The sequence below is a fragment of the Anopheles arabiensis genome, chromosome 3 (genome assembly GCF_016920715.1).
Source record: "Anopheles arabiensis isolate DONGOLA chromosome 3, AaraD3, whole genome shotgun sequence".
Classification (NCBI taxonomy): Eukaryota; Metazoa; Arthropoda; class Insecta; order Diptera; family Culicidae; genus Anopheles; species Anopheles arabiensis.
In genome coordinates this window covers 83,268,066-83,289,935 of record NC_053518.1, presented here as the reverse complement: position 1 = coordinate 83,289,935, position 21,870 = coordinate 83,268,066, and the positions used below count along the sequence as shown (strand labels likewise).

At 44.7% G+C, this 21,870-nt stretch overlaps 1 protein-coding gene and 1 long non-coding RNA gene across 3 annotated transcripts; one reads left to right on the top strand and one right to left on the bottom strand.

The window, feature by feature from the left end:
* Positions 1-927: 927 nt before the first annotated feature.
* On the bottom strand, positions 928-4,869 carry LOC120902699 (trithorax group protein osa-like). Of its 2 annotated transcripts, none has more exons than XM_040311673.1 (3): positions 3,858-4,869; positions 3,720-3,794; positions 928-3,558 (listed from the first exon to the last, which is right to left on the bottom strand). In XM_040311673.1, the coding sequence occupies exons 2-3, from the start codon at positions 3,775-3,777 to the stop codon at positions 1,118-1,120; spliced, it is 2,499 nt and encodes an 832-aa protein (XP_040167607.1). In that variant the 5' UTR covers positions 3,778-3,794; positions 3,858-4,869; the 3' UTR covers positions 928-1,117. The 2 variants fall into 2 exon arrangements, with proteins under 2 accessions (XP_040167607.1, XP_040167606.1); XM_040311672.1 differs by having other exon boundaries at positions 3,877-4,869.
* Positions 4,870-8,264: 3,395 nt separating this feature from the next.
* Positions 8,265-13,825, top strand: LOC120904292. The gene is made up of 4 exons (XR_005739737.1): positions 8,265-8,841; positions 8,931-10,036; positions 12,637-13,078; positions 13,161-13,825. It is a non-coding gene; the product is annotated as an uncharacterized LOC120904292 (long non-coding RNA).
* The last annotated feature ends 8,045 nt before the right edge of the window (positions 13,826-21,870 follow it).

Sequence of the window (21,870 nt, the reverse complement as noted above, 5' to 3'; positions counted from 1 at the left end):
ATTGCGAACGCGACGACATCTTTAATAACGTTCCAACATCTCATTGACATACGATGACACGTTGGTAGATTGAGGAGCAATTCCTACCTCCAACTCCTGCACAGCCTTAAAGACAAATAACCGCCTCTGCGTGGATATGTACACCTCTGGGTACTTGGTACACGCCGTCTTTTTTTTCTGAGCACACACACGTTCCAAAATCTGATAAACGGGAAACATCACGAGCACACTTTGTGCAGGTGGCAAAGTGTTTTTTGGGCCGAATATTTGAAGCGAAATGATTTTTTTATTGAATTTTACCAGCACGGCTTTACTCCTTTCACGGCGTTGCCTTGTTGACAGCAACACATTTACATTTCTTTTACTCCAGTTACAGCGGAGTGTCTATTTGGTCCTAGCATTATAGAGGGGCAACGAATAAAAAGGGGAGATTTTTCTTTTTATTGATTTTTAGTTGCTTTCCCCTTTAAAACAAGGACTTCAACAGCTCCGTGTGTGTGTGTGTTTTTAAATCAGGCAAAGCAAACGAAAGCCTTTGTTCGGCGAAATTTGGAATATCATCCAAAAATGACTTATGATGGAATAATGTTTAGACATCTGATTAGCAGTGATTAGCAGTCAAGCGGCACACGCGGGGACACGCTGCTGCTTCGAATCTGTTTCTCCCCCAACTCTTGACTCGAAGGAAATAAAAGTGAAACGGAAATCAATCATTCAGCAAATGCATTGCGTGCCTGACGTTGTTCCACCCGCAACTGACACGCACGCGCTTGAATGATGTGGCATTGAAAGATGAACTGGCGAAACCCCGACTCTTATCAAAAGCGAACACTAACCCTCTTGGACAACTCAGGAAAAACAAAACGTGAAAGAATAATTAGAACGAAACATTTCGGAACGATGATTAAACAACGAACGACACGGCACTAAGAAACCGTCACGGTCAAATATTCTTATTTTGAGTGTGTGTGTTCTCTTTTTTTAGTAAATATAATTACGTCTTTTACGTGGGCCTGCTATAAAGCGGTGGACTTGAAGTTCGCGTGCCCTTGTATTCTTCCTCCCTCCGCTTCTTACACACTAAACTCTTACGCTCACACGGTCCGGATGCTTATCGTTACACACCCCGATATACTTGCTGCTGCCCCGTCAGCTTGGGGAACAGATTGGGCAGAAAGTTGGCCAACGGACCCTGCCCAACAGGGAGCCCAGCGAACGATCCACTAATGCTAAACGAAAGCGGCCCAGACGCGGACGAGCTTGCCGAAGAGCTGCTAGACGATGTACCGCCACCGCCAGCACCTGACGAAGCGCCACTGGTAGCTCCGCTGAAGCCACCGTTAGCTCCTTGGTTAAACGAAGACGACTGGCTGGAGGACGAAGAGCCCGTCAACCCGCCCGGTCCAGTGAACGTGTTGGACATGGTGTTACTGTGCGAGCCCGACACCGAACCGTCCTTGTTCGTCTGCAAGCTCTGGCTGGACGCAGTGTTCTTGTTACCCTGCACCCCGTTCTCGAAGAACGTTTCCGAGTTGGTCTGCGCGTTGCTGGACGATTGGCCGAACTGGTTCTGCACGACCGAGGACGAGCCCGCATTGGCCTGCTCCTTGTACTTATCCTTCTCCCGGATCGACATCGTGTTCGCGTTCGAGTTGGACAGCTGCAGGTTGCCGTTCTTGTCAAAGTTTGCCGACTGGCTGTTGGCCTGATTCTGGCTGCCGGAACCGTGCGCCGTCTGGAAGCTTTGCTGCTGCGTGTTGGCCGCGCTCAGCTGCCCGGACGACCCATCGACCGCCACATTGCCCGACGTGCTGCCGGCCGCATTCTGGTTGAAGATTCCGTGCTGGTTTTGGACGGTTTGCGACTGGCTGTTGGATCCGCTGCTCTGCTCGAACCCGTTCGCCACGTTCTGCGATTGACTGTGGGAGCCGGCATTCGAGCCAATGGCTGCTGGTGGACGCACTTGCGGGGGAGCTGTCGGGCGCGGTTTGTAGTTGGCGAAACGGTCCTCATCCTCATCCTCCGGGAAGAAGATAGCATCGGAGTTACGGCGCACACGGCCGGCTGGCGGAGGCGTTACACCGAGCGTTTCGTACGTCCAGTACATGCCGTCCTGTCCAAGGTTTTGTAGGTTCAGCTCAGGTGTTTTCGTATCTTGGGGTGTTGGCGGATTCTGGGGCGGTGACGGCGTTGGTGGTTGCGGTGGATTGTTTGGAGCTTGCTGAGGGAACTGTGGCGACTGCTGAGTCGGTTGCTGCGGCCGTGGAGGTCGTCCCGGGGCGAAGAAGTTCGGGAAACCGGCGCCCTGCTGCTGGCCCGCATTCAGCGCACCCTGCGCAATGGTGCCGGCCGAGTTGACAGCGGTATTTACCAGACCACCGATTTGGTTGAACAGATTCGGGAAAAACTGTCGCTTGGCGCGTGGCTTCGGCTCTTCAAACTCACCGCGTATGTCAATGTTATACACGGGGTTCTTTTCGTCCTCCTCGCCTTCCTGTGGGACGCCCTCTTTCGGGGCCGGTGGTGGCGGTGGCACCGGTGGAGGATTGCCTGCTGGTGGTGGTGGCGGTGGTGGAGGAGGTGGTGGTGCTACCGGAGGAACATTGTTCGATGACCAGTTATTGTCCGATGGGGGTGATGGTGGTGGAGGTGGTGGAGGAGCCACTGGAGGAAGATTGTTGCCGCTGGACGGTGGTGGAGGTGGCGCAGGTGCCACTGGAGGTGGTGGTGGAGGAGCTACTGGTGGAACCTTGTTGTCGGATGGCGGGACAGGATTCACACGTGGTGGATTAGGATCAACTGCTGGTGGTGGTGGAGTTGGCTGCGGTGCCGGTGGAATTACTGGAAGTCCTGTCGGTGGTTGTGTTGGTGGGACTGGCTTTACTGGCTTAGTGGGAGCACCAGGTGCCGTTGGTTGATATCCACCTTGATGTGGCCAATCTCCATGCTGCGGACGACCACCTTGAGACCAATCGCCACCGTGCGGCTTCTTATTATCCTGGAAACCGTTCGGTGGAGGACCGTGATGATGATGATCATGACCATGACCATAACCATGACCATGACCATGACCATGGCCATGACCATGATCATGATGTCCTGGAGGAAATCCACCAGGCTGACCGGGGGGAAATCCACCGTGTTGACCGGGTGGCACAAACCCAAACGAACCGGATGCACCTGGCAATCCAAACTGTCCGAAGTTGCCAGCATACGCACCGGTACCCACTGCTCCTCCACTGCCAGGCATGAACATTCCGGGCACAAATCCAAATCCGGCACCGAACGGACGCGACACGGCATTGAACGTTTGCCCGATCTGTTTGTTAACGCTATCAAACACGGCGGCCGTATTCTTCGTCACCACCTCAAACAGGTTAGGCTGTGCGCCTAACCCATACTGCTGCTGCTGCGTGCCGTAGTATGGGTTGTATCCAAAACCGGCTCCAACGCCCGCTAGCGCTCCCTGCTGCCCCTGTCTGTATCCGTAGCCGCGCGCCTGATCTTCATCCAGTCCGCCGTTATCTTGCTGTCCGTAACGACGTTGACCGTTAGCACCTACAAGCGGAGTGGAGAAAACAGACGCACGCAAATTAATACACAAACGCGCAGCAGAAGAGTGTCGTCTTTTTTGTTATAAGCCGTGAACTTTGTTGCGCATCTAGAACATTTCAGGTGCACCTAGAGCACACGCAATCTCCGAAAAATGGCACACGTACCTGGATATTCGGTCGAGAGCAGTAACAACGCACACAAAACAACCGTACGTAGCATCATCGTTGGTGAAGTGATGTCTGTGAAGCAAAGTGTATCATTTAGCACTGATATTAACACCTAGTTTTGGGGAACAGTTTGACCTAAAATAGCGCTACACACCACGCAGCCGATGGCGACGACACCGCTGAAGAGAATTCACTCTGTCCGGAAGACGGTACCACGCAGAACTGATCACCTCTGCTAGATATCAACATCGCGCAGGTTTGTCCAAATCATCATCACCCTCCGCAGCCATGGGACGAGAGCGAGAACTGGTTTTTTTCCCTGCCCCATAATGCCAGTGCCGTCCTCAGCGGCGGTTCTTCGACATTGAAATCAACAAAACAGCTCTCGGAACATTGATTTCGCATCGGTGTAGCACGCGCCAGGCGGAAGCGAGGCGCGAGACGTGTGCGTATGTCTTCTGTGTCTTCGGTGTCTTCGCCGTACCCCGCCAAAGGTGCGCAAAGAACTGGTTTCGCTTTTCGCGTTGTCTTCGCGCGTGTGCGCTCGCTCTCCTCACGGACACGAGCACCACACTGTAGCGCCAAGGTTTCGATGACGCAGCCCCGGCGATCGGCGATCACTGCCGAGCGCGGTTACGGTTGTTTCGTGTGACAGATTGTGGCTCTACAAGCGGATCTGTAGTTGTGTGAGTTTGCGTGCTACCGACCCCAAAACAACGACGTCGACGACGATAACGAATTGCGATGGGGGCCAACCCCAGGTATCGACGGGGGGAATCCCAAGGCATCCGTCGGTCCGGCAAGGTTTTGCAATGCCAAGGCAGCGCCGCTACACCTCGCATTATAGTAACGGTCTCCCATCGAAGCAGCGCAAACGTTTGTCACCCGCGGGAAGGAAGCGATTGGCGACACCATTGGAACCATTTTGGATTCAACATTTCATGATTGGATATCGCCGGGATGTTGGACTGGAAAAGCCCCACAACGTCACAAAGGGGAAAGCGGATTTTAGGAGGCGAGCAGCGAAAGAACCTGAATGTCTGCAAAAGCAAAAAGAAGTAAAAGTCAGCGACCCGTTTGACAGGATCTAGCAGATATGGTAAAATCCCAATTAGATCACTTGGTGTTTACCCGACCCCTCTACGCATAGGCCTGTTAGCGTAGTAGAGCAGGATGGCACTGAAGGTACTCGAACGGGGAATTCCCACCGTGTTCCAACTCCACGAAACTTACTCACCCAAGTGTCTTACACAATCGCACGCTGTGGATGTTAGCTGGAGCTAGTAGAAACGTGAACCACTGCTCTCGTAAAAACCAGTACTCTTTCATTGGGATCTTCGCCGCTTATCACCATGGGGTCAGGCTTTGCTCTCTCTCTCCCGCGTGGAGGGGAGAGCCAATCTCAACAATTACGATGTGTGTACTTGCAGCTTTGCTTGCAGCTCAGTACACGATCGTAACTCGAGCCTGAAGCTGAGTACTGTAATTCAAGAGATGGGCCACAAGCTAGTGAAATGTGTAGTGGCCGTGATAATCCTTTCCGCCGTGGCGCTAGTGTCCGGACGGCCCACTTCCAGCGATGCCATCTACTTCCCGCCGGACGACCACGAGGAGCACTCGATGCCGGTGTTTGAACAGTCGGCCGCCTCCAACACGGGCTCGCAGACGGTCGTCGGCAAGGATGGCAGTGTGCAGCAGCAAACGTTCGGCAGCAGCCAGTCGGCCAACATTGCGTCCGACCTGAGCAGCGGACAGCTGAGCGCAACCAACACGCAGCAGCAATCGTTCCAGTCCGGTGACAAGTACCAGAGCCAAAATGCAGCCCAAGGTCAGTCGGCCGCGTTCGACAAGGAGAAGCAGGCGCTGGCCAATGCCAACACCAACACGAACGTAGTGCGAGAGGGAGCGAATGTGCGGGAGCAAACGTCCGGTGGGGCGGGCTCATCGATCAAGACGGCACAGGGCAGCCAGGCCAGCCAGGCCCAGACGAACTCGGAATCGTTCAAGGAGCCGGGCAAGGAGGGAAGCCGCACGACCGGATCGGCCCAGAGCCAACAGATTGGGATGGATGGGACGGGGTCAACGTCCAACGCGAATACCGGATCGGAGAAGATCGTACTAGCGGACGGGACGGTCATCACCAAGTCGTTCGGATCGTCATCAAGCTTTCAGGTTAGCGGCAACACGAAAGCGTCCTCGATGGCGCAAACATTTTCGCAGTCGTTCGGTGGATAAGCGTGCAGTTCCTCTCAATGTTGCTCTATGTCTAGGTTTATAGCTCTATAATAAAGACGTGATTGTTAAGTGCAAGTTAAATGGTGCTTTATTTTTGGGGCCCAGCCGTCAATTTGAGGAGTGCGATTATCAGCCCAGGTCTACTGCAAGGGTGATAGAGCATGAACAAGAAATGAGGTCGGGAATAACCAACCAAAACAACGTTCGACGCACGTCCAGGTCCCCCGTATGGATGCGATTAAAGCGTCCTCACAAGGTTATCGTTAGCGAGCGTGACTGTGTGTGGGTAATTCTTCGCACCGCGTGTGTACAGTAATATTTATTTTTATTTACGCTTGACAATCAGAATGTTCGATCCGGATTCCGTCTTCGTTGGGGAGAGTTTTTATACCCAGAAAACACATTGTTACATTCTGGATGATTTGTGGTGTCGAAAGCCTGATCGATCGGGTATCGTGGAGACTCCGCTGCCTGAATAAACAAAAAAATCCGTGTGGTTCCCATTTAATACAGCCAAACAACAGTGCTCCCGGGGTCACATGGAGTTAATCCAGCTTCCAGCGACGCTAGAGGGTAGTTTTTTTTGTTTTAGAATTGGAAACTCTTCCTCTCCCTCATTTCGGAGCTCGTTTGTGGTTGCTCCGCTCAGCTGTCAGTTTAATCCTACTTCAAATTCGTGGGAGGGAAGTAAACCTTGGAAGTAAGACACACATCCTCTTCAAGAGACGGTGGGTTGAGTGTCACGAAGCAGCATCTTTCCCCGACAAATCATGATGATGGAAATCGTTTCCAACTGTTTCACTGTTGGCACGGGATGGTGCTGCTGTCAGTATTTCCGAGGTCACGATTAGCCAGTTGATGTTTCGTTGACAAACGTCCTGCCCGTGCCCGTAGCGCCCGCGTACCATGGCAATTGAAGTCATTATTCCCCGGCTTCGATTACGAGCCTTCCGAGCTGAAGAATCCGGTGTAGTACAGAGTTTAAACAAGATTTGGTTTAACCTTCCCCCGAAAGCGAAGAAAAAAGTCCATCTTGAACCACTGTCGACAGCTCGGTTGACGCGCGCACTGCTTTTCCGTACAGATGACAAGCCATCGACCATCTTCAGTGCGTCTCATTGTTTGTGGAGTGTTTGCCGAAGGGGTGCTTCGATGTGATGAGTGCTGCTGCGGTCTCATCATCGCACATTTTGGAAGCTAATCCGCTCCCGACAAGTGGCGTACAGACCCGGTCTATGCCGCGACGGTTGCTATCCTTTCGTTTGAAGATTGAAGATCCTTCTAATTATGTACGCGCCTACGGGTGGAAAAGGAATCATTGTGAATGGGTTTTTCCGGGAATGGATGGCGAGATTTAGCTTGTGAGTCATGATGGGTGAGATAATTTATCAACAAGTTAAATAATTTTAGAAACACACGAGGCCTACGCGTGCTTGCTGGGAGAAGACATGGTTACGCGCGATTAAAGGCGTTGACTTCATTGCCCTTTCATTGTACACTAATGCTTTTCATTTCATTTCTCCTTTGGGGGGATCGCTTTTCTTTTGTCACAGTTAATTGTTATTGTAACTAATGGTAGTGACTTTTTACTTATTGGCAAGATTTTCATAGGATTTGGCAGTTACTTATTTGTTCTTTGATGGAATTTGCTTTGCATGTTTTGTTTCTTCTCTAAAGCTATCTTTTTGTGTTTTATTGTTTTTGAAGTTGCTTTTTTATTTTGTTAAGTATTAATCGAAAGTATCATTTATAGATTATGTATAATTTTGTCACATTACAATGTCTGTTGAGGTTTTTCTGTTTTCGTTAATATTTCTCTATTTTAAATTATTTTAAACTTTATTCCATGCTTTTTTGTTACATTTATGAGAGTATGCCTGTTTTTGTTCATTGCCTCTTTTACAATTCAATTATACACTTTTGTAGCATATTTTGTTTTGTGGTCTATTCTGTTAGAATAAAAAAATGTTGAAAAGCCTTGTTTTACATTTCATTATCTTTCTTTGTTTTTTTTTTTTAACTTTACTTTATTGGATATATATGACCTGCAATTTTTTATAATGTTCCTTCATTTGTTTTTCATTTCAATTTCTCTTGTTCTTCTTTGTTTCTCATTTTATTTATTTATTCTTTTGTCTTTTATTTACATCAATTATAAGTCTTTATTTACATTTTATCGATTATTTTACATCAATTCGTTAATTCATAATGATGATTTGTGTGATCTTATTGTATAATCTTATTAGATGTCCTGTTTTTTTTTTATTTGAAAAATAACATCTCATTGATTTATTGCATGATTTGTGTTGTACTTAATGTTTTTGTCTCTTTTTTTTTTTTTGGGAAACTGCTTTCTTGATAGTTTGTTTGAAATTCGAAACCCATTTGTCTACCAATCGGCTCTTTCTGTACCGCAGCACGTCCACGCAATCATAGCCGGCATGCTAGCACTAAATGGTGCAATAATAAATAGAGATGTTTTCCCCACCCGGCGGTTGGCGCAATACCGTTTCCCAGCTGTTCACCCGACACCGAGCCGGTGGGAGATTAAAGAACACCAACACAGGATACGCACGTTTATGGGGCACGGAAATGCCGAAACCGACCAGCCCGGCCAGCATCAAAATGCAATAATCTGCGCCCATCTTCGATTCGTATATGACACCAAATATGATACTCGAATTGTCGATTACCATAAACGGTTGCCCGGTGTAATATCCGCCCCGAAAACCGATCATCACGCACCAACAAACGCGCCCTCGGGGATGATCGTGGAGGGTAGCAAACGCGTTTCCCTGGAAAGATGAAACCCTCACGACGATGGTGTGTTGTGTGTGTGTGAAGAAATAAGAAAAAAGCATCCGGAAATGAGCGTCGCACTAAAGTGAGTTGCGTCCCGCATGCGGCCCGACACTCTTGCTCTTGCGTCTGGGTGAACATTTTCATGAGATTTTTTCTTGTACTCGTTTGTAGGATTATGACCGTGGATTATGACATGCGAGAAGGTGCAGTAAAAGTGATTACGGTAAACATTCCATCACAAACCAAGGATAAGAAGATGAAGCGAAAAGCACAAAGCACAACGAGAAGGTTAACAGCGACAAAAAGGACAAGCGTGGACATCGGCACAGCGGGGACTGATCCGTTCGAAAAGAAAGCAAACATCAGCAAACTGTGTTGTTTGTATGTAATTTAAGGTTCCCGTTTTCTTTTTTGGCAACTACCGATCAATACAGTATCGTGTCGACGCAACTGATCCCCGCTTTGTGCGCAAGTCCCAAGAGAGATGAACCCGCGTCTTGAAGGTGCGAAACGAAGTCTCGGTGTGTATTTTGACACCTTTATTTTCGGTAGGTTGCACCCGGACTCTGGTTGTGTTTGCCTACCCGAGGCCTAGCTACGCTCGATGAACCTACTGTTGGCGGCATTCTTTTGTGCGTTTTTTTGGAACTCCTCCACAACATAAAGCCAGCGTGTTTCGGGTGCGAAGGTTCGACCGGTTCCGGTAGCCTCCGGTGCAACAAATAAACGCTTCCACTGCCAAGGAGTGGAACGGCGGCCCAACGGCAGCACCCTTGGGAGAGAAGAGATGATGCGGCAACGGGCCCCGAACAGCTGGTTGAAGTTTACGGTTGATTTGGCACAGTTCCAGTTCCAGTTGCTCCCTATTTTCGAATTCTTCGACTAATTAGTACTTCTCGTTGCAGTTACTTCGTGACTTCTGAAAACTCGCCGTTGTCGCGCGGTATCGAGCGCAGTAAATCTTCTCCGCCGGGTTTGTTGTCGTGGTTACAAAGCATACGAGGCACGCGGGGAGATGCAGTCAAGCGACATACTCCAGAGGACATTAATGCTGTGGATAGTGGCTGCGGTTTGTGACGAGCCTTCAAAACAACTCTCCAGCAGCTATTCGGAGTTCCAGGGGACCCAAGCTCCTCTATACTTTTTTTTTTTGGGTTGATCACAACCTCACCCTTTAAGCAAGATGTAGTCCAACGCGATAGCGAGTGCGACCTCTCGGCAACTCGGCGCACTGCAGCAGTTTTGTCAACAGCTCGACGAAACAATGTCACTCCCAGGTTGGTTTTCTGATTTTCATTCCATCCCAAGCATGCATTTGCAAGCCGCAAAGAAAAGCGCGCGATTCCACCATTCAGCCGCTATCAGTCGACTTGGCGCTTTGAGTTTATGCAAATAATTATGCTTAAATCGTTGGGCCGCGGTGGCACGGCTAATGAAATGGCAACGAAGAATAGGGAACGATGTGAACGGCATGGAGAGTAATGGAGCTACAAAAAAAAGCCTACACGAGGTAGCTAATTGCACAACTCGAAGGACTTTTCGTTTCCCCCTCGCCTGGATGGTTTTGTCACCGAAATGGAATGAAGGCTGGGTGCAATAAAGAGGCTTGGTTTTCGACGGGATTGGTGCCGGCCGCCTTCGGGTATGTGTTTCTAAGCATACGTGGCCAATTCACCAGTCAATCGAACCGATTTGCGTTAGTTCATGGCATAATTAAAAGTGTCGTTTACTTCTATTCTGTTGCGCTACCGACTGGGAATAGATTTTCTGTGTTTTTCTGTGCTTCTTTTGGGTTGCCGTTTCCTTTTCGAGTCGCACTAGAGGTAAGGTTATCTGCATATCGGGCGACTGTGACTGGTTCGCGTTGAAGTACCTTACGGGAGAGACACTGGGAATTAAATTCCCAAAAGGTCATCTGTGGAGCAAAGACTGCCGCGAACAAATGAACGCGCCCCCTCTCGGGCTAGTGGCATTGAACGGCTGTATGAGATTTATGCTAATTTTAACATTCTAACTACTCTTGACGGTATGTGCCAAGTGTACCGATGTAAACGGCGAACGCGCCTTAAATGACGAGGGTTTTTATATGATTAGTTTTGGCTTATCGGAGAGGGCAGAATCAATTGGGCACTTTACATTTATTTCAAAAGTAACGTTTTTAGCCACAAAAGTATCCTGCATTTATTGAAAGAACCGATTGATTGATGTTTGAATTAATTATCTATACTTATTTATACGATTATAATGCAAAGCTATTGACCCTTTTATTTTTCTTATGCGACAAAATTGACTTTTTTATACATCTTTTGTTTCGTTTTGTGATATCGATGTTGTTGTCTGTAATGTTGGATTATGATTTTTTTTTACGTTTTTTCGTTATTTGCGTTTTTTTTTGTACTTGTTTAGCAACTTACAGGGTTTAACTAGCCAATCCGACATTGCAAAAGCGTTATCAGTCACCGTAAATACTCATTCGAGCGAAACAAACCCTCAATTGGGCACTCTCATTCCTACTCGAGCCTTGTGAAGTATTGGCCGGGCAAGAGAAAGAATGAAAGTGGCTTACTCTGGGTTTTTATTATTTTATAGCTGTAAAACTAAGCTTTTTTGTGTCTATTTTAACTGATTTGTAAGAAAATATTTTATTTTTTAAGTGTAATTACAAATAAAAATGATTCAATTATGTGAACAAGATTTTTGCTACCAAGACTTTTGCGACCGCTCGAATGAGTATTTAAGGTGCCTAATAACGCTATTACGATACCGAATCGGCTAGGTTAACCCGGTGTGGAGATTTTATTAAACATTGCTGCTATTCACACCTTTTTTATTTCAAATAATCGTTTAAGCAACTTAAGGTGATCCTTCTAAACATTGTTCTTATAAATGCTCTCAATGTTTTTAGTGTAATGAAACAAAATTGATAAAACATACTAGAGTGAATATCCAATGCATATTGCGTAGCATTTCCTCTTTCATATCACAAGGCTATGGATGAATGTAAAGGCTTGGGAATTGAAGAACCATATTCACATCAATGTATATTTAGACCAATTTTTTGGTAGTATATTGCTGAGATATTTCCTTACAGTTTTATTGTTGAGCAGGTTTTATTATCTTTACCACACTCATTCAGTCCGTTTTCATTCGGCCTCCTCGCCTCAAACTTAAGCATAATTCCTCCCACATGTTTACTGTGAGAAAAGTTCCAACAAAATAAACACAGCCACGCAACGAGCGTTTCTTCAAACTATAGTTTTCCCAAAAACTGGTAAAAACAAACGACTGCTGATTATGAAACGACATAGCAGCCACCACGGTACAGGATGATGGTTTAGTACTATTGATACAGCTGCAGATCGTCTAAACGGTAATCATTAGAACTGTCCCGTTTGTGACACACCGGGTCTGGAAACACACACAGACAATCCAGCGGCTCCCATCGGTTTTGCTTTCACAATTTCTCACATTTCAAACATCGCCAACCATCATCAGTGCGCTGCTGTAAGTGAGACGCTCTACATTTCCCATGCCGTTTCCCACCGTTCTAGATATTATTCCTTGCCCTGCCGATAGTCTCAGGACGGTATGGTGTGATGTGACGGTACTGGCAAACGAGTGCTTTTCAAACACACGGACGAGAAGACACACACACACACACGGCCTTAGCAGTAGCGAAGCGTCAAACGATCGAGAAACGGTAGCAGTAGTGCTGCGATGCCGTTGTTTGCTTAAGAATGTCTCAATCTTCTCCCGAGCAAATGCTGTCATCGGAGCCACGGTCTTCGCAACGGATCGCACCTAACAGTGCTCTATTCATTCACTATTCCATCATAGTTGAGATGTATGTTTTTTTTTTCTTTCCATTTTCTTTCAGTTTCTTTCTCACTCCCGCACACACCGAAAATGGATTGAATTTCTAACGACGAAGATGTGCGCTGCTGTTTTGCTTTCTTCGCATATGCAAACAAATCATCCATTTCGTCCGGGGGCACACTGACAGTAAGAGAATGAGAGGAGACCTCTTCGACGTGTTAACAGTTATGACATCATCTCATAAGGTCCCCATTTTGAAGTCCACCAACTCCACGGTGTGGCGTAGTGCTGGGAAACCGTAACGCTGGCGGGTGCGAATGAAGCGAAGCAAATTAGTCTAATGATGCGTGATATATCCGAAAGTCCATTCTCCTCCGATCCCCACCGGTGAAGCTATTTTCAACTCCCAAAGACTCCTCCCAATGCGGGAGGATGCATTCTGTGATGGGCCGAGATTTATGCGCTTGCAAGAAGTTTGCACACACCAACCCCGTACTTTAAAGGTATCGCATTTCACGAACACGGACATCCCACACATAGTACGGTACACGTATCCTCTCTCTCTCTCTCTTTCTCTCGCTCCAGGTGAGGTTCATCTTCTCTTGTGGTGTACGGCCCTAACAGGCCCCATAATTAATGGTGACAACACTGCTTTGCCGTGCGATTATTTATAGCGAGTTTGTTGCCGGAGTCGTCCTTCACGCTCATTTCTGCGCTTCTTTTCCACTGCCTGGCCCCGGATCTGCACTTGATGGAGTTTAAATAGCTTATTAAATGCATTCGCAGCATGCACTACACCGCAAAGAATGCAAACCCACACCCAGCGGTGGGTGCGTGTCAACTTACCGCTTCTCGACACCTCGCGCACACTTTCCCGCACTCCAAAACCTTCTGCAACCGAGCAGAGGCAACAAATAGCGAATGGGCACGCAATTGATACACACCGTTTAAAGTGTGCTACTGCTTCATTATGCGCTGCTCACCTTTCTCGTGCACAGGACAGTGTCTCAAGGTATTATCCCTGGCCTGGTGGTAACCTGCGGTAAAAAGATTAAGAACAGCACAAGAGCACAGCGCAGTACGAAAGGCTTATCTCCCGCACAACAACAGCTTCTTTCGCTCCGTTTTGCGCCGCTTTGCGCCTCATTGCAGAGGAATCACCGACGCTTTATTATGTTGTCACTTTGCAGTAGTAAATAAAATAAATATATGGCCTCGCGCTTTGTTTGCTGCTGGTCCTTCGAGCCGGATTTGCACGCGCGTCGGCCCTCGCGTTGCCGTCTCGTAAATCATTTTAATATGAAAAATTTATTTGAAACGAATGTAAAAAAAAAACGAAGATGGAACGTGACAATGTTATGCATACTGGTTTGCATTGTTGCACTGTCGTTTGGTGGTTCTCTGCTATCTGAACCACTTTCATCGTGATCAGCGATCCGAGGGCAAAGGAATGTACCAAGTTCAATGGTTCATGAGCTAACCTTTTCGTCTTCGGTCGTGACAAAAGCCGCGATGTGTTCGCTTAGCTTTTGTCCAGTGGGCCAATTCTTGGCATTAAATCAACATTTTTGCCTTGGTGGAGCTCAATTCTTGGACTTCTTACCGCGTGGTGCTGCTGTTTGCGATTGCTGGGCTGTCTGTTTTCGTGAATGACTTTTCAGACGTACGGATTTCTAATTGATGCTAATGAAGAAACGTTCCACATTCCCCCACGGGCATTTGCCGCTTCCAACGGAGCCTGCAATCGCGTCCAACGTTAAGCAGAAGAAAATCTTCTAATTGTGAACAAATAGACTGGCTTACCAATTAGCGGACGACCCGGTCGTCGTCGTCGTCGTCGTCGTCGTGGTCGTCATACTGACGTTTGCGGTGACCAAAGTGCAGAACTAGGCTAACTAGCTGACTTGAAGCTATCGACAGCAAACCACATGAAAGTTGCTCCACCGTATGTGCGTGTGTCCCGTGTGGCCAAGTTTCGGACAGCTTTTGCAAGATTAGAACATCAACACAGCGCCACACAAAGTTCCTTCACTCTGGGGGGAGAAATTTGGACAGTCAAAAGTTTACGACCAGTTCCAGCAGCCAAGTTGGTCACGAAAATCAAAGATAAATTGAAAACAAACGCGGCGATTTGTTTGTGCGTGAAAAGTTCGATGGCGTTTGCGTTGGGCAAATCTGGAGCAACTTTTCTTGACGCCAATTAGCGCGCGATATGGATGGGCGCATTTTGCGGCTCATCGGACGAATTCAAAGCCATGCCCGGCCAGCCGATAAGCAATATTTACAGAATGAATTATGATTTGCGGGTATGATGGAATGGAAATAAACTGTGCACAACTGACGATGTACTACTAAGTTGGACTGGACTCTTAATGAATTGTTTGAGTTTAATTCAATTTGTACGTTCAGTCAGCGTTGTTACAGCGTTTGTGTGTTGTTTATTTACATAGCTCATTCATTGGATGTAATCTGTGGAGGCTTTTTATTCATTCACTTATTTTAACGACCTTTTTTCGTGCCTTACGCCTGAAGGTATGCCATACGATAAAAACAATTGGACTTGCTTTTAAAATTGTTATGGCATTATTTTATTATTGTTTTGGTACTTTTTGGTTTAGGTTCATTTTATTAGCTATTTTTTTATATTTTTTGTATTATTGCCTTCATTTAATCATTTTCCATTCATTTAATTCATTTTAATAATTCATTTCAAGAAAGAAAGCATTGTTCAAATTTTAGATTCAGCTTTGTGTATAACTTTGTTTTGTTGTACAAAATGTCAAAAGATGGTTGGTTTATTTTGTTGCATTGTCTGACCTTGCCCATACCTCATAATTAATCTATATTCATCATTATGAAAAGTAATATTCTGAAGTCCTTAATTAAAGGTTTAAAATAACTGGTTCAATATTCTCAAAGGAATGTATTTTGCCAAAAAATTAGTAAATACTACTGAGGTCTGTTGGAAAAGCTTTCTTTACAGTCAATGGATACGGACGTCATGTGGCATGATGATTGCACCTACATATCGGAGTAGGTCAGAGTTTCACTTACATGAGCCGAAGCGGACTTTTCGCCTCTTGATCGTCCAGCCGATCATGGAAAACCTTAAGAGGTTTCCTTACTGGAAACGTTAGAGTATAGAGGCTATACCTTGAGTATGGAGACATAACTAAACTTTTCAAATGAGAAGTCAATAGATGCAGAAAAGGTATAGTCATTTCCTGACAGTCCGAACGAATCTGACTTGCCATGGTCGGAGTCGGTTTTATTTATACTCAAATGAAGATGTGGGTTTCGTAAGTTTGGTTCCGGGTTATATGTTTAAAAATGATTGTCTCCATTAAGTTAGTAACGTTTGTATTTTGTTGACAAACACGATGATCAATTATACTGAAAGCGACCTCCTTCTTGTGCTATTTAACAGATCGATTTTCAGCTTGTAACGGTTTTAAAAATTTCGTTAATGTAGATCATTTAAAGTTGAGAAACTGGAATCTAATCTTCAATGGATTTGTTTCTTTCTTGGCCAAAACACTGTTTGCATGAAAAAGTAAAATTCGAAAAATTAAAAATACTCCACATTTTTGTACAATGTACTGCAATTGAAAACGTTATTCCTCAGTTTTGTGATGTATTCTTGATAGTTGCACAGTAACATGTGTTTTACAAATGCCACCTCTGTACAGACAGCTCAGCATTGGCATAAAACAAAATTTCCACCAACATATTCACCACCTTTTACCCAAATTTACCCCAAAAACCAGCAACCAAAGCAGTATGAGTTTGGAGCATTCATTATGCAAAAGCCGGATGGAAACATTTGCCCGTGTTCGACCATTAATACGTGGAAGCCGTTGGGTGTGTGTTTGTTTTCCCTGTACCTCAACGTTCGGGGGAATGATTATGATAATAACAATAAAGCACAGTTGCAGCAAAAGAAAGTCAAGCGAAAATCGCAGCACCATCCTGTAGGATGTTTGTGCTCATCCTTTGTGTTCTCTCCTCCCTGTGCCATGTTGCACAAAATTCAGTAAGGATTCGTTTTTGAAGCAGTCTGGTGAAAATTACATTTTCAATACCACTCTTCCAGGTACGGGACACAGGTAACAATGGGCCGCGCGTCCGTAACCATTTTGTTTTTTTTTTCTTTCGTTTCGGTTATCCCTGATTGCATTTTATTTCACCGAAAATCCAGATTCATTTCCGCGTGGCTTCCACCACAACGCCACCCGCGGCTTAATGCTGTGAAAATTGTGCGCGAAGCTCATGCATTATGAATATTTTTAATTAAACTCTATTATTGTAAGCAATTTAACATATCGTACAGGGCGGGCTTTCTTTTATTCCCCATTCTCGGACCAACGGATTTTGTGTGCCCCTGTGTGTGCACCGTCGCGTTCCTCATCATTCCTCGCCACGATGTGTGTATTATTGCATTTTGATTTTAAACCGCTCGTCACTACTATGCCAAAAAAAAATAACGAGTCGCTCCACCATTGTGTGTCCTTGCAAAAGGTTCACGGTGATTTTACAACGATGAATGAATTTCTGCGTAAATTGTCTGTCTTCTCACTTTGTTGCCAGCCCGCCAGCGCGTCAATGATGAGCTGCAGCGTGGATAATCTCTTTTCCCGCGCATTTTCCCCCACCTCCCCCCTTCACACAGTGGACGTATCCATCAAGCAGTATAAAAAGCCATCCCACTGAATGCAACTCATGTGTCTATCGCGGGATGAGTGAGAAACATCAATTCGGCAACATCATTAAAGCCCCACGAAAAGCAACGCACCATGGGGAGGAACATTTGGGGGGAAATCGCATCAAACAACGGCCTGATGCACGGCTTTTCATCGATGGTGCACGTTGATTGAAGTCTGGTGCAACGTTGTTTCCTAGTGCAAAAAGTTCTTTGGTGGGTGAAAGTTTTCGTTAAATTTAATCAACAGAGCCTTTTCATTTTTGAAACTAAATGATTGTTAAAAATATTCATATCATAAATAAATATAATATAAACTGCTAGTTAAGAAATGTGTAAAGTTAAAATAATTTCCAGGTAATTGTGTTTTGTTTGCTTAGCATCGGCTTTATCTAAAGACATCTGTGTTGATCTATTTTATCAATTCTAGGTCACCTATTTTAACTATTACATCCAGCAATAAGGTTATATCCTTCGATTTATTGTGTTTGTTTAAGTCTTTCATATATTTGTTGGATATTTTTTATCATTGTTTTAATCTTGTCCATACTTAAATTAACTTAAATTAATACTGATCAAATCTATTCCAACCTCCATAATTTGCAATTTTTATAATCACTCGTGCGATGTCACCCATCAGAACAAAAACGGACGAACAGAAAATAATATAATTCTCACACTACATACCGTACAATTGCACACAAATGCACCAGCAGTCGTCAATCCATGACGACCTTAATATTTTCCCAATTAAACGGTTTGAATTAACTCAATCCACTCACTCACACGCGTGCGGCTTGCTGGAAAAAAGGCGGCGAAAAACGACCAATTTCTGCGATAAATAAATGATGATGATGCCGATGGTAGAATGGAAAGGAAAAAAAAAAAACTGGGAAGTCACCGGAAAAATCACCATTTATTTCTTTTTGTTCACTGGTGGATGCGTGTGTGCCCGTCCGTCGTTTATGCTTTTTGCTCGAATCGAACCACTGTTTTGGTAATGTTGTTATTGAATTTTAATGATTTTTCCGTTTCGTTAAAAATAATATCACTTGCACACACACACACACACACACACACACACACAGGCTCTTCCTTCCGCGCGTTGGGTTTATGTTTTTTGCCGCGTTTTCATTCATCCGCCTACAGTAACAACCGGCGCTCGGGAATAAACACGTTTGGGTGTAATTTTCCCGAATACCTACTATTACGCATTACACTACCTACCGGATGCCTTCATTCAAATGATACCAAACAGAGTCAAAAAAAAAAGAAGAAATAGTGAGAGCGTTTGGAACTCTTTTTCGATGCGCTTCCGTCAATCGTGCGAGACCATTTTCGGTTTGTTTTTCCTTTTTTTTCCTTTTTTTGTGCCCTCTCTTCTTCTGAATGCTGATTCTTCCATCAACTTGATGTAATTTTTCTGATTTTTCCACCACCCCGAGCGGGGGAGGGGTGTATCGTCGAACCATAATCGAAAACGGTTCTGCACCCGGGACCAAGCACAAAACATGGAATAAATGAAATTAACCCCGAAGGAAAGGGTTCGGGTTGAGGTTGGTGAAACAGTGAGAACACAGTGCGCAACGCGAACGGAATTGATTACTGTGTGTAAAGCTACCGCTGTTTTCCGCCGTTTTGTTTCAATCACGTTCAGCCTCGCGCGCGGCCACGATCGCAAGTGAAACGTGAAATAAAATATCATTAATTGCAATTTGTTATTTGATTTTTGCGCCAATCGGTTTGTATTGGTTTGTGGATGTGTGTGATGGTATGTTGTGCATTTTTTTTTTTTTTTGCGTGTATGTATCGGATGTCATTGATGATGTTTTTATTGGTTTAATTTTTCGACGAATGTGCACGGGCTAGGTAGCGAATGCGATGTAATTTAACGAAGATTGATTTCAACTGCAATCACACACAGGTACTGATTCGGTGAATGATTCGGTTTAATTTGCCCAGTTTTTTGTTTGTTTTTGTTTGCCTCTGTTTGTGGTACTTTAAATTGCAACTGACACGTTGATTGTTTGTGTAATTTGTCTTGTAATGTTATTTTTAATGGAAAGATAATTATATTTGAATGAATAAAACAATTTGAACAAAAAATGTTTCTTTAATAATTGATTTGATTTTGGTTTTATCGAAGTAGATTCATTTTTTTATAATATTGATGTCTTCATGAACATTACCAAATTAGATGTTCAAGGTTTACATTCTCCCTTTCCTGAAAGACCAGAAACATAGCGTAGCCTTGCAAATTCCAGGTTAATCGCGTCGACAAATAAAGACAAATCTTTCATCCACATCGTCCTTTGACATCGGCTTGTCTTGCGGAGAACGAAACGAAAAGCTTGTATTGCTGCGCGCTAGTAGCGTCCCTCCAACGAAGTAACGCGTAATGAGAATTATAATAAGTTTATTCAGCGAGAATAAAACAAAAATTTATTACTTTTCATACCTCACACCCTGAGTCATAGTCCTCCGGTCAGATCCGACCTCTCGTCTAGTGGCACGAGTGTCTGCAATAAAGATTTTATTATTTCTTCCTGCAAATCTGCAGCATCTCATCACAACAGTGCAGTGCGCAGCAGTACACCGCCCGGGTGAGTGATAAAAGGAAGAAAGAAAGCAAAAAACAAAATTGGCAAAGAAAAGTCGATGAAAAAGCATAAAACCCCACTGCAATGCGACCTCTTCAGAGCGAATTTTCTGCTGGTATAGTTTTGTTGAAGTTAACGCAAAGAAGAGATCCAGAGTGTAACAAGCGCACAAAGCTCCTAGCACTCGCGTAATGAACCTGCAGCCCCGGTGGTGGTAATAGCGGTAGGGCTGTTTTCTGTTCAGTTTTCCCGTGTTTTTTTTTACTTTTACTGAAGCTGTGATGATTTGGCGAAGATTTTAATGTGCAATAACTTGCGCTTCCTGAACATTTTGGCCCGTTTTTGTCCCCGGCTTTGGGCCAGTCCAATTGGTGCTTGGGCTTAAATGGGGGAATTTCGTCGAATGGGTGGGCTTTTTTGTTTGTTTGTTTGGAAGTGAAAATTACTACCAACAGCACTCGCTACCCGGTTAAGCACTTGTCACAAGAAGTCACTGCTAGACGGTTTTTGAGCAGTTTTTATGACCCAACAAAACTTCGAACTGCGAATGAAGGGGGATATGGATAGGGTCGCGAACATAAATCGTAAAACGTTTGGCTCGGTTGGTAAACCAACTATTCGATTAAAACTGCTATTGAATGGTCGTGCCTCGATCGAGGGAAGAGATGCAGACGTTTGCCTACCGTTAGGTTGTTATGAAAGTGTTGCAAGAATTTAGAAATATAGGTGGTATTTTTACATTAACTTGAAGTACTTGCTCAGATCTTTTTTTTCCATCCTTTGGGAATAAAATTTAGTCTTTTCGTGCTTATTCTGTCCTCAATTTGTCTGTGTGAAGCGTATGGATTGACCTTTGTTTTATGGGTTCAGGTACTATGAGCTAACATTGAACTATGTATAAGTGGAAGGGATCATTAGGACAATAGTCCATTTTCCATGCTTTATGGACAGGTGATATTACCTGATTAACTGAAGATCTTGTTGTTTTGCCTCACAACTGTTTAGTATACTAACTTCCTGACAAAATATACTAGATCTCGAGGATTAAATCCCGAGCGTTAATAGGGTGCCTTTTTTACGTTTTCATGGATTGAAATAAGATCTCTGTGAATGTAAAAGTCTTAAGGTACTTTGGAAGTGACCGGAAAAATAGCTGATTAAGTAATATTCACCTAACTTTGTTGATTGTTTTGTTAAAAAATCCACACAGGGCCTAGCAAGCCAGGGTTTTAAAGTTCCTAGGAGGATATTTGTATAATGAAGCTTCCCAAGGACTTCTGCGTCCGTTAAGTACGAGTCCTCAGGCGCCTCAAAGAATGCAAAACAATATTATGTTATTTTCTTTTACATTAAGCTGTTCAAACATTCTTTATTATTTACTTATAAAAATAAATTTATGGGTTTACCAATGAGTCATACAGAGCCAAGCAGGCCCATAATTTGTAACACCAAGCGAGAAGAAATGTTCTTCAAATCCGCATTGTTCTCAGAGTTAATTTCCATTGTGAGCTCATCGCTCGCGAGATGTTACACCACAGCATAGCTGCCACAAACATATGGCAAGTGTGGACAAACATCTCGCGCTGAAACCGATGAAACCTGACTATGATGATAGGTGATAGGATAAGTTAAATTAGTAATTCTAACATCGTTATTTAGGTACCGTTTTGAAATATCAATTGGAAATTTATTTTACAATAGCGTACACATAAAACGTATTTTTCTTAACTTCCAGAAATACTTCTTAATTTAAGAAGCTGACAACATTTTAAGATACCCAAAATGTGGCTCCTATTTGACAGCTTGTCGTTACAAAAACTAACAAATCGTTTTTTTATTAGTCCCAGCACGTTCCCCTTGCAGCTGGATCGGCATTGGACAAGATCGGCTAAAGGTTTATTGGCTAACAATAAAAAAACACACACATACACACGCACATGAAACTGTCTCTGCCGGTGACGTACCAAAGTTTATCGTCTTTAGGTTCATAACTTTC

Coding starts and splice junctions, on each gene's coding strand:
- LOC120902699 (XM_040311673.1), bottom strand. CDS start 3,777: ATGATGCTACGTACGGTTGTTTTGTGTGCGTTGTTACTGCTCTCGACC. Junction 3,559..3,719: donor GCTCTCGACCGAATATCCAG/GTACGTGTGCCA, acceptor CTCCGCTTGTAG/GTGCTAACGGTCAACGTCGT.